Here is a 13410-nt window from a genome sequence, read left to right on the forward strand (position 1 = left end):
CTCTAGAATACTTGGATCTTCTTCATACCATCTCAAAAACTGGGTCACAAGCTGTTTGGGAACCCATCGTTTGCAGACTTTCCTATATCCCAAGTCATGCATTATGGAATATGCAGATTCATAGCTGATATCCAAATTTGCAGCCAGTTGAGACACCATCTGTTTCCTCTAATCAAGGCATCCGCCTTGATTAGAGGATTTTCTGTGCTCTTGTGTGCATGATGTTTGATGGGCAACGAGAACAGCCTTCGTTGGTTACACCTGTTCACACTTTAAACCTTTTTTACTCACTCATAAACCTTTCGTTGATTCGTGATGATGTGTCCGTACTGAGTCAATATCCGATGGTAAATTTCCACAGGTTTCACACCCTCTGTCCAAAGAAAGTGCTGTACATTGTTCTTTGATGGTACAATCTTGCAATGGAGCATCCATGTTTTTGACTTTGTGGCTGACATACGACTAAAGGGTGAGCGCTCATTATATGTGGATGTGTGCCCTAGCTTAAATAGCTTCAGAGGCCTTATGGTACTATTCTAACCTCGCTCTTTGAACTCCATCAATGCTTGGTACCAATTCTAATTTTTACCTCTGTACTGTTGCTATTTCTGTGACTCAAACTACATCGAATGGCATTGGTGCCTCCACTGTCTCCCTCGGTATCGGCCTATCCTCAGCATTGTGATACCAGTCATCGATCTACCTACCTGTATCGACAGACCACAACTAGCAGGCAACATTCATCTTTCCGGTACTGAAAATCCTCAATGCATATGGCTTTAATTATCTCCTGTGATTATTGGGTCCAGAAGTCTCAGTCTTCAGCTCCTCAAAAAGAAAAAAGAAATCGGCTGAGTCTTTTTTTTTTTTTTTTTTTTAACATGCTTCTAGAGAGCATAGCCAGGGTGATTTGAAGAGTTTTCAGAAGACTACTCATAGCCTTCTCCAAACCAGAAAGTTTATGGGAAGATCAGCTTTTGATATATTGATGTGACATCCAGAGCATTGGCTATGTCTTTTGCTACGAGACGTCTTCTATGGCTGTGAGTCTCTGACATGGACATTTTTGTTCAGGATTGTTTACCAAATATTTCCTGTCTTTGTGAAGAGCTCTTTAAGAACAAAGTTGAGGATGCCACCCAAAGACTTCTAGTTGTTCTCCGCTGTGCAAACTCGCATTGAGAGCACTATTGGGAAGATTGGAGTGGTCCACCAGGGCTATACATACAACTTTTTAAAGTTTGGATATCTTCTTCTGCTTATCATACACAGACCTGTAAACCCGAGTCTAAATTCTTATTTTCTGGATTCTTCAGACATCCACCTGATCCATCTCCTCATCTACCTATGACTTTCACATTAATGTCCATGATTGCTTTGTGAAACTTCCACAGCTCCACATATATGCAATATGGTTTTCTGTTGCCATAAGCAAGTTCACAATTCTTGCCATCAGGTTCTTCAGCCACAGAATGTCTGATATTGACTGTGCTTTCTTGAGGTTTCCATACTTCCTTCAGAATATCTCAACCTACTGACTACCTGTTGAGGTGGTTAAAAAAAAAATTATATACATTCCTTCCAATTCAAGCTCAGACTTTTATTCCAACTATTTCTTTATTCTAAAGAACTTGGAGGACTGGGAGTGGCTGTAGAGGAGGAGACTCAACTCATGCACATTTACGTCATGTAGGTATTTTAAACCGCTGGCTGCGCTAGCCGCTACTGTCTCCTCTTGAGCAGGCGGTAGTTTTTGGCTAGCGCGGGGATTAGCGCAGCTTGACAAAAGGAAACCATAGTAATACTGTAATTATTTAAATTCAAAAATTCCCCAAAATTTTATTTAGCAGGGGTGGGAGAAGCCCCCAAAGATCTACACTTGATTTGCCACACATGTGTTTAGATACGTTTTCAATGATAGTTTCAGTATAGTTGGAAGATGCTCTGCAAATGTATTTTTATATATAACTTCCTTCTTTTAATGTTTTTCATATATATTTTGGTTAGTTGGTGTTTTGAAGCCTAGTTGTAAGTAGGCCATCTAGTGGTATGCTTTTTATGTAGAGTACATATTCTATTTCATATATATTTATTTATTTATGTTTATTTGTATGTCTTTTAGTGACTTGGGATTGTGCCTAGTCCTGACTTAGACCCATAGCAATTGCTGCATGTGGGCAACTCTGCTTCTGATTGGCTGCCTGTTCTGTTGTGGTGGTGATCCTTTTGCTACTAATCAGCATAATATTGGAACATTTTAAGAGTTAGCTATTTAAACTAATGGCACAGTTACTTTGTAGTATCTCTGTTGTGTATGTACACTTGAGTTGACTTGGTTTTGGTAAATAGCAGCTCAGTTATTCATCTTCTAAGCAATTATATTTTTCCTTGTAGGACACAAAGCACTGCCTAACTCTGAACCTGACTACTGTACGTGTATGGTGTTATGCATGTAGCAAAGAAGTGTTTCTTGATAGAAGATTGGGATCTCATTCACCAGTGCCTCTTACAAGACCTCATCACACCCAGGATAATTATGGACAGGTACAGAGTACTAATATGTATCCTCTGAAACAAGGAGTTTTTAGTTAAAATTTCATGGGACATCTCTCCTTCCCCCGATCTCTCCTTTCCTCCCCCTCAATATCAAACAAAAAGAAGCCAGAAAAACTTTAAATATCACACCAAACTGGCTTCAATGAATACTAGTCCATAAAGTGGACTGGAAGGTGAACTCTTTTTTAGGGAGGTTTAGCAGCCTTCCCTTCAGAGTTTCATATCTCTGAGCTTTTTTATACAGTCACTGTATAAAAAAGCTCAGAGATATGAAACTCTGAAGGGAAGGCTGCTAAACCTCCCTAAAAAAGAGTTCACCTTCCAGTCTTTGCAACTTCATAAGCCAATGATCACACTTTAGGACTCTGAGAATAATTATCTAAAAAAGAAGGTTAACGTTCTTAAAATACTTCAACATGTAGGAGATCATATCTTCTCTTTCGTAGCAAAGAACTGCCACCACTACATTCACTTAGCTTTGAGTGCAACTTGAGGGGTCCCAACGTGGCCCCGTTTCGATCTCTGCTTCAGGAGACCCGATGCCAGATATTCTAAAACTTTGAATATGGTGAAATTCTACAGTTCGTGGTATTCAATCATATCGCTGCTTAGATGTTTTTAAACTCCATGATGTTCAGTCACGTCTGTAATCAAAAAGATTTGCCAAGTTACAAGTGAGTAGCACATCTTGCTCACTGTAACTGCGATGTTATACAACTATTAGGCTAAAGGAATTAACAAGAAGGCACATAAATGCCGTATATACCGCTGCTGGATTTGGATGTCAATTTTGAAGAAGGTATTTCTGAAAAGTTCCAGCCGCCAGAAAGATGCTATCAGCTATCTTTTGTAGGGACGTTTAGCAGCCTTCCCTTCAGAGTTTCATATCTCTGAGCTTTTTTATGTAGTCACTTGGATCACACTTTATGGACTAGTATTCATTGAAGCCAGTTTGGTGTGATATTTATATTTTTATTATATGCAGATACTTTCACCTCCAGTGGGATGAGAGGGAAATAAGGTGGAGTAGAAAGAGGGTGAAGAATAGTTTCATTACCTAGTTATGGTTGAGAAGTTAAGTACTACCGGAGAAGGGACATGGACTTGTACCCAAAGATTTCTGCTGATACATATTAAACCCCTATGACATCCATTTAACAAAGTTAATTGAGTAGGTATGTAGCAACATATGGGATTAACTTGAATACATATTAATGGAACAGTTGTGTTTAGAGGAGTATATCATGCTTTTTTGTCCTCTTTTAAAGGATTTTAAAATGCCTAGCAGCCTAACATTGAAAAGTCCACCCCCTGCATCATTTGATGATCTTGATATTGACGGGGAAGAAGATGAGCTAAGGACAAAAGGTGAGTTCATGCTTGTGCATTTTTTTTGTTTTCAGTTACATCTTTGGCTCTTTCATTTAAAAGCAAATAATTTCCTCCCATTTTGCTAACTGTGAGTCTGAATGCATGCATGACTGTATGCAGGTAATAAGCTTTGAGTTTTCATGGGCATAAAAACTCTTGAGCTGTGTTCTGTTTCCCCCTTGGTTTTCATGGTAAAGCTTTATACTCGCATAGAGAATGACATGGGGACAAATTTTCCCCATTCCCGTGGGATCTTCCTATTGCTGTCCCATCCCCGCAAGCTCTGTCCCTATCCTTGCTCCATTTCTGCAAGCTGTGTTCTCATCTGCACAAGCCTCAACCAATTAAAAATCATAAGTGCTCAAGGTTAAGGCAGAGCTTGCAGAAATGGGACAGGGATATTGAGATCCTGTGGGGACAAATTTGTCCCTGTGCCATTCTCTAAACACTTGAATAAGATGAGACTTTTGGATATGAAAAGCTATCGCCATGTATGTGTTTTGTTCTAAAGAGGGTTATTTGAAAACAGTCCAAGTAGGCTGCTAGTGCTTTGAAGAGAATATCAGTTCAATGAACCATTCTGCATGCAGAGGACAGCATATTTTTGTGTCTTTCATGTTTACGCTTAACACTCTGCAATTTGTGTAATAGCTGTTTAATGTATTTTTTAAAAAACACATTGTTAAATTTAATGCTTGGTGTTTTTTTTTTCTATTGTTAATAGGTCTTACAGGATTGAAAAACATTGGAAATACTTGTTACATGAATGCAGCTTTACAAGCTCTTTCTAACTGGTCAGTGTAAATCCTACTAAATATTAGGAACTTATAATTTTAATTGCATTCAAGTATAGAAGATGGTAGTGACATTGTCAGAATGATCCAGGCACTCTTTTAAGTGAAGCCTTTTGCAATATTGAGGTAAATATGAAGTCTGGCTGACAGTCCACCTAAGGGAGCAGTCTAGCAATCAGAATAAGGGGGTGAGAACCAGGGAAGCCAGGATTCAAATCCCACTTTTTCCACTGATGGTTTTTATTACTTCAGAAAACTTGTTCCCTGTTATCTTGGTTCCTCATTTGAATTGTGGGCTCTTTGGGACAAAGGCTCGTTGCTAAGTTTGCCTAGGTCAGGGGTAGGCAATTCCAGTCCTTGAGAGCCGGAGCCAGGTCAGGTTTTCAGGATATCCACAATAAATATGCATGAGATAGATTTGCATTTCAAGGAGGCAGTGCATGCAAATCCTTCTCATACATATTCATGGTGGAGATCCTGAAAACCTGACCTGGCTCCTCTCGAGGACCAGAATTGCCTACCCCTGGCCTAGGGGGTACATCTGTTGTACATCTGTTGTACAACACTTTTCATGATGGTGATTTAATAAATAATTATTGTACTTGTCACTCCTGTTGCCATTATACAGTGCTGCAAATGTCTAATAGCGTTATAGAAATGGTTATAAATCAGGGTGAGTTGAACCAAACAGCTATGTAAATTAATTTTTCCATTATATCAGTGTGTGTGTGTTCTGATCCTAACCATGCAGTTTCTGATCATTCAGGTGTCAGTTTGTAGTTCTAACTAGGTTCCTTTGCTTTAGTGTTGGTTAAATCCAGCCACCAAAAACATATCTAATGTAATGACAATTTGCAGTGTCTGAGGCAGTGTCTCTCAAACTGTGTACCATGGCACAGTGGTGTGCTTTGAAGAGACTTTGGGTGTGCCATGAGAGATTCCAGAATTTTACTTTATTTTTTAAAATTCCCATCATAAGTATACACTAGAATAGATGACATGTACATTGTGTACGCAAGAGTCTGTTAATATGATGAGCATCTGTGTGCATAAAGATACAGCCGCCCAGACAAGAACCATTCTTGACATGATTGATCCTTGAAAATTTTATTTTTATTATGTAGAAGTTTTCCTAACTTGAGCAACAAAGCAATCAAGGCTTTGTTACCATTTACTGCTTCTTAGCTTTGCAAACGTTGGTATTCAATTCTGACAGAAATTTAAATTGATTTAAAAAAAAAAAAGAGAACGACTGCAGATGGTGGATGATATGTGTGTTTGCTTGTCAACTATCGAGCCACATTTTAAGTTAATTTGCACTCAAAAACAAGCACATCCATTGCATTGATTAGCAATTCTAATCTTATCTACTTTAGTTTCACCATTGTTACCCTAACATAGCTTAAGAACTTTAAATAACTCTCAGATTTAATTTTTTGTTGGTTTTGCAATTTTATAATTTCAGTTATAATGTGCTGTAAAAACATTTGCTCCGTTTACCATGCCAGAGCAAAAAAGTTTGAGACACACTGGTCTAAGGAGACAAATAACTGGTATGGCTCCCTAATTGAAACATACTGTAGCTTCTAAAAACTATAATTTAAGCATATTGCATGGACTCAGTATGATCAGATTATTATTAACCATATTCACCATAGCCATGAAACTACAAAAGTTTAAAGTGACTGAGCAGAGCATGCTATTGATAAAAATATATCTTGCTTTATGGGTGGAATGCAAATTGAAGATGCTTGCAAATGTGATTTAATATGATATTAGTAGGTGAATACTAATGCATCTTTGGTTTAAAATTATCCTTGTTAGACCAAAGAGACTGCAGTGAGATTCTCTAGTTTTGTTCCTTGAATATATAACACTGAACAATTCTTGATAAGATGGAAAATGTGCCTTATGGTCTTTGTGTATATATATAAAGCAAAAAGGAGCTACTAGGGCTTTTGGGAGCCCTTGTTGAATGCTTATTTTGTGAAAATAGAGAATGACCAAGTGAAACTGTGCTGGCCAGGCTCTTAATAACAAATTGGTATCACATCGTTGCCCAGAAAAACGGTTTAGCTGCTGTACTTTTACCTTTTTATCATACTTTCAGAAAGAAAAGAAGGCTTATGAGATCACTGTGTGTGTGTCCAAATTTTGAGGACATGTTCAGTGACATGATGATTCTCCGGAGACAAGCAGGGGAATGCAGCCACACATATTGGTGAAGTCCTCAGACTGAGCCTGTGTGTCGGTGCTCTCCCCTAGCTATAGTAAGCTTTTCGCTTCACACTGAGCATGTACCAGGACTGTACCTCCTTAGCTCCTCCCCCTATCCTGACAGTTTTTTCTTCAGCCACCCTAACTGTTGCAGCTCCCCCCTGTGTCTCCTCATCACCTCAGATAACATTTTTCTGTAGAACAGGATTGAGTTTAGGTACCAAAAAAGATATTTTATATATCTAAAAAAATAAGCAGGGAGAACTCGCAGGTTGTTGGGAACTTTTTTTTTTCTTGTCTCACCTTCCCAAAAAAACCAAACAAACCATAAGATAAAATAACAAAGAGAAAACATACAGCGGAAACTGGGAAGGCACTGTTTCAGGACTTTCTGCACCACAAACTGCATTCAACTCCCTTTAGAACTGCAGCAGAAGCTGCAAACCACAGAGTACCAGCAAGATGCTGCATTTGCGGCTCTGCGAACACACAAGGTATGGCTGTGTCACAACCACCAACATCCGTTCAAATTCCCTGCCCCCAGGGCTCTGTTTTGGCACCTTCGGGGGAGGTGCACTGCTGTTCCCCGATGTTCATTGACCAAAAGAATACGGCGGAGACTGGAGGGTAACTTTTGAAGCTGGTGGAGGCAAACAGGATCGCTACACCACCTTCTGCCTCAGCTACGCCGCAGCATGCATCTGACTCAAGGTTCGCTAAAAGAAATGGTCTCAACAGTCAGGGAAGGATCCCGTGGGTCAAGCTTTGGCCTCTCGATCCTCCCCTACCTCTGCCCTACACCACAAGCAAACAGGTACCAATTTCATGACTTCTAAGCCGGGGCCTTCTTCTATTCACTCTAAACAAAAGTCTAAATGAAAATCTTCTTCTGACTCTCTCTCAGAGGATTTGTCTACCTAAATAGCCTTCTCTGCTGTCTTCTTTGCCACTGCTCTCTCAGGAACCTAGTACTTCTCAAAGCCAGTCAGCTTCATCTTTTCTGTTTTTGTTGGCAGCGCTTTAGACAGGATAGTGCTACTCGCCTTCATACAGGGTTCTCCCTACCTCCACCATTTCTTCCAGCACAGCTAGATCTTTTTCCTCAATCCAATCCACTCATTCCATCCCCACAGCACCTCATGAGTCCCCTCAGCAAGGATCTCCTCAATTCTCTGGGACCCATCCACTCCAGTGTATACCTCCCCCAACACAGTCACCTTGTTTATGATTAGACCCTAACCAGGACCTCCCTCCTCTCCAAGATCCTGTCTCCTCTATTCAGCAACATGCTGTGCCAGATGTTTTAGAGTTTCCTCCTATCTAAAATTTTCACAATCAAAATACTTCTACTATAGACAGGAAATATTTCCAACCCATTCTTTGCTCTTGTTAGACTCTTAATAATAATAATAACAATAATAAAAGTATTTTTATATACCGCAGGACCGTGAAGTTCTATGCGGTTTACAATGATTAAAGTTGTTACAGATAGAGTGGAATCAACAAAGTATAGACTGATTGACAGTTCTAGAGATCATTTGTTGAGGGCTAGGATTGTATAGGTTGGTTTCCTAAGTATTTCAGGAACAGATGTGTTTTTAGACGTTTTCTGAATTCCCTATAGGTAGTAGGCGCGAGTAATTGTTCTAGGTCTTTACTGTATTGTCTTTTCCATACACCAAGCTCTTCAAGACTTGCAATTGTTGAATTAGCAGAAACCTCAATCAATTTCCACATCTTCCAAACACCTAGAACTCAAGTACAAAGTACAAATATCTCCTGGACATGATGTGCAGCAGCTTCCGCACCATTCTCTGGTTGCTGAATCATTCATTAAAAAATCTAAAGTATTTAGAGTGCAATTTAACCTACTACCAGGGAAGGATTGCCACCTCCTCGACTCGGTGGGGAAAAAGGTTTACCAGGGCTCTATGACATCTGCAAAGATTATAGCCCACTGAGTACAAATTCTTCATTTCCAGCATTCATTTCTTCAGCAACTAGAAACTGCCTCACCTGACAGTTCCAGATCTTTAAATAGCCTTACAGGAATCCACCTAATGAAGACTAACTATGATGCCTATATGATTACTAGAACTTCTGCTGTAGCCATTGCAACTCGTTGCACAGCATGGCTAAAAGTCTTTGATCTCAGAGAGGACCTCCACATCTACTTAGTGGATGCGTCTTGCTTTTGGAGACAGTCTCTTTGGTGAGAAGGCAAAGGACACTGTGTCACAGTTAAGAGGATTCTACAGCCCTGCATGAGTTGTCTACCCACCCAGTAGATCAACCTGAACAGTATCGTAAGAATTCTTTCTTGACTACTTATCGTAAGCCTTATCACCAACAATTTTTCCAACAGTACTACCCCAGGAGACGTTTTACTCCGCATGCTAGACCCGTATATCAACGCTCTCAATCCTCCAATTATGCACAGAAGCAGCGTCCAAGGGACAGGAAGCAGGCTCCAAGTAACCAGTTGCCTGCTCTAAAATCTATTCCTAGTTTCTGGCAACTTGCCAGTAGGCGGCTGACTCAGCCATTTTCTTCCTGGCTGGCAATACATCACGACAGACAGATAGCCTTGGGAAATTATTTGCAGGATCTATTGTCTAAATTTCTTATCCAAGATACAAATTTCCAACTTCTCCCAACCATCCAAGATTCCTCATCACCGCATTTCTCTTTTGACAAAGGAAGTTACACAACTCATTCACAACGCCATAGAAGTCATTCCCCAACATCAGCACAACATGGGATTTTATTCCAAGTTTTTTCTAATTCTCAAAAAACTTGGGACTTTTGGTTAGTGTTGGAGCTTCGTCTGCTCAATACATACTCAAGCAAGAAGTTCAAAATTATAACACTCTCATCAATATTTCTTCTCTGACCCAATGACTGGCTGGCTGCCCTGGACCTGAAAGATGCATACACCCATATTCCCATTCACCCCAATCATTGGACGCTTCATCACTTTAAATTTCTAAATGTCCATTACCAATACAAAGTACTCCTGTTTGGCCTCTCTTCGGCTCCTTGAGTCTTCACAAAGTGCCTAGTGGTAGTAGCAGCATATCTTCGAAAACGGCATCATTTTGTCTTCCCATATATTGATGATTGGCTTTTGGTAGCCCATACCAAAGATCGACTGATCACCATTCGTGACAGCATTCAAGTTATTCAGTCGCTCGGATTCCTTATCAGTTATGATAATTTGATCTGAACTGTTTTCTGATATACTGTAACTTCGCTGTAAATGTACAGTCTCTTAACCTGTAAACCGCTCTGAACTGTTTTGTGGTATTGCGGTATACAAAAATAAAGTTATTATTATTATTATTATTATTATGACAAATCATCTCACACCAGTTCAAGCACTCACGTTCATAGGTGCTCACATCAACACCATCACAGCAAAAGCATACCTTCCAGAAGAAAGACAGTGCTGTCATGCAACTTTGTACCCAAACAACAATCTACTCATCTGTCAGTTCGACAAACCTTACGCCTGCTGGGTCACATGGCCCATTCACTGTCTCTAGTTCCATATACATGCCTGCACATGTGCCTTCTACAGTGGCATATAAAACTTCATTGGCATCGAAGTTTCACTCCCTCTCATATATCATACCATTACCGCATTACATCAAACAGTCCCTCCTTTGGTGGATGCACTCACCATGTCTCACAGTGGAATGTTTGTTTCAACTTCCATTTCTGCAGTTGATCATTACCACGGATGCCTCCAACACTGGCTGGGGAGCTCATCTCGACCATCTCAAGACCCAAGGACAGTGGACTATCCAGGAACAAAACCTACACATCAATCATTTTAGAATTCCGAGCAGTTTTCTACGCACTGCGCGCATTCAGACATTGGATTCAACAAAAGCGAGTCTTAATAGAAACAGACAACCAAGTGAGGATGTATTATATCAACAAACAGGGAGGATCAGGAGACCTAATACTCTGCAGAGAAGCCTATCGTCTTTGGCAATATGCACTAGCCCTCCAGATCAGCCTGGCAGGCAGTGTACATTCCAGGTCAAGCCAACGTTATTGCAGATTCACTCAGCTGCAAACTCAACCCTCGCGAGTGGTCTCTGCACTCCAGAATGGCTTGTCATCTTTTCAGACTATGGGGAACATCAGAGTGGATCTCTTTGCCTCTCCAGACAAAGCTCAGTGCCTTCAGTATTGCTTCCTTCACACAGCCTCTCAAGCCATTGCAAGGGATGCTTTTTCAATTCATTTGGTTGGGCCTTCTATATGCATTTTCACCATTCCCACTAATTTTCAGAGTTCTCCAGAAGGTCATCAGAGACTCTGCCAGCCTCATACTCATTGCTCCAAGATTGCCCAGACAGATTTGGTATCCACTGCTGCTGGATCTTCTCGGGTTTCCGATTCCATTGGAAAATCATCCTTCTCTCGTTTCACAATAGAATGGACAGATTCTTCACCCAAATCTACTCAGCCTTACAGCTTGGAAATTGAAAGGGGACTTCTTGAAAATATCCCAGTTTCCTCAGTAATAAAAACAGTCCTTCTAGCTGCCAGATGTTCTTCCTCTAGAAAATCATACCAATCGAAATGGACTCATTTTTCTCATTGGGTGACAGCACATAACCAGTCTTTGAATTCATGTCCAATACCATTAATTCTCTTACCTTCTCCACCTTTCTAATTCAAACTTCAAGACCAATTCAGTATGATATCACTTATCCTCAATCTCAGCATACCTTGATACAGTGAATGGAATGTCTGTTTCCAACCATCCCTTAGTTATATGTTTTCTCAGAGATCTCACTAATATCCATTCTCCCATCAGGGACCCTGTACCTTCATGGGATCTCAATATAGTACTGAATCAACTGATGGAATCCCCCTTTGAACCACTGGGTACGACCTCCCACAGGTACCTCGCATGGAAGACAGTTTTTCTTATAGCTGTTACATTGGCAAGACGTGTCGTTGAACTTCAAGCTTAGTAACTTTACTGTCCTTTTACACAAATTTACCCTAACAGTGTCCACATCTGCACACATCCAAAATTCCTTCCTAAGGTTCTGTTGAACTTTCACCTCAACCAAGACATCATTCTGCCATCCTTTTTTCCTCCTCCTCATGCCTTGGCAGCAGAACAGTGTCTACATGCCTTGGACTGCAGGAGGGCTCTCCTCTTCTACATGAAAGCAACAGAATCTGTTTATCAAACTAATCAGCTTTTTATTACGTACAATTCAGCCAAACCGGGCATTCCAGCTTCAAAGAAAACCATTACCATATGGTTATCTCATTGCATTGCATCCTGTTACACACAGGCAGATCAACCTGATCCAGGCAGAATTGGAACACATAGATTACGTGCGACAGCTTCTTCAATAGCCAACTTCCGCTCTGTTCCCATCCAAGACATCTGCAAAGCAAACACTATTGCTTAGACCATATCTCAGCACAGGACACTCATTTTGGACAATCCATGGACAATCTCTTGTTTCTCGCCTCCACCTGTATTCTCTTATTTGCTAGGGACTCACCAAGTATGCCTGCATTTCCCCTGCTTAACTCCAGAGAAAGCAAAATTGCTTACATGTAACAGGGGTTCTCTGTAGATAGCAGGGGAATGCAGCCACACTTGCCCGCCCTCCCTCCATCCCTGCAAAAAATAAAATAAAAACGAAACAACAAGGTTTTCATAATGCCAGAAAAGCAAGAACTCTGCCAATGCATACCTTAATAGATTTTTAGCTAGTGAAATAACTGTCAGGATAGTGGGGAGGAGCTAATGAGGCTACAGTCTTGGTACATGCTCAGTAAGAGAAAAGCTTACTGTAGCTAGGGAAGAGCACCAATACACAGGTTCAGTCTGAGGACTTCACCAACAAGTGTGGTTGCATTCCCCTGCTGTCTACGGAGAACCCCTGTTACAGGTAAGCAACTTCGCTTTTTGACTGGGTGTGGGAGCATTAGATTCATGGGTATTCTGAAAAGTAGAATCCATCGTAAGAGTTGACTTTTTCAAGGTGGTAAACTCAGCGCAGATTGCCCACTCCCTTGCCATACTGAAGGAACTCATGTTGGGTGGACTGAAGCACCCATAGAGCTGGCATTTACAGACTCATTAGTTCTGGATGGATAGATAGATAGATTTAAGAACTCTTGACAGCTAAAACATATACTAATGGCAAGTATGGGGACAAAGTAAAGTGAATTAGTTTATATACAGCTTTGAAAAATTAGCTTGTATAAAATGTAGTACTTTATTCAATAGTCTACTCTAGTTGCTGTTAAGAACCCCACTGAAAATGTTTTCTGTGAAGTATGCTTTGTTACTTTTTTGAGCAGGCTTATACCCCCTTCCCCCCCCCACCCCCCGAAATGGTTCATTTTTCTTGACCTTCTTCCTAATTTGATTTGTTTCTTTAAGTGAGAAAAAAATTGTGAAACTTATCCTTATTTCTTTGTG

At 40.4% G+C, this 13410-nt stretch overlaps 1 protein-coding gene across 3 annotated transcripts in view; it reads left to right on the forward strand.

Annotated features, from left to right (window-relative positions):
* USP33 (ubiquitin specific peptidase 33) overlaps positions 1–13410 on the forward strand; it is a 100735-nt gene that overhangs the window by 32514 nt on the left and 54811 nt on the right. For all 3 annotated transcript variants that reach the window (XM_033915457.1, XM_033915459.1, XM_033915460.1), the window contains 3 exons: positions 2395–2544; positions 3825–3924; positions 4652–4721. In XM_033915457.1, the coding sequence (XP_033771348.1) occupies positions 2395–2544; positions 3825–3924; positions 4652–4721 (320 nt within the window). The remainder of the gene's footprint in view (positions 1–2394; positions 2545–3824; positions 3925–4651; positions 4722–13410) is intronic.

This window comes from Geotrypetes seraphini, chromosome 12 (assembly GCF_902459505.1).
Source record: "Geotrypetes seraphini chromosome 12, aGeoSer1.1, whole genome shotgun sequence".
Taxonomy (NCBI): Eukaryota; Metazoa; Chordata; class Amphibia; order Gymnophiona; family Dermophiidae; genus Geotrypetes; species Geotrypetes seraphini.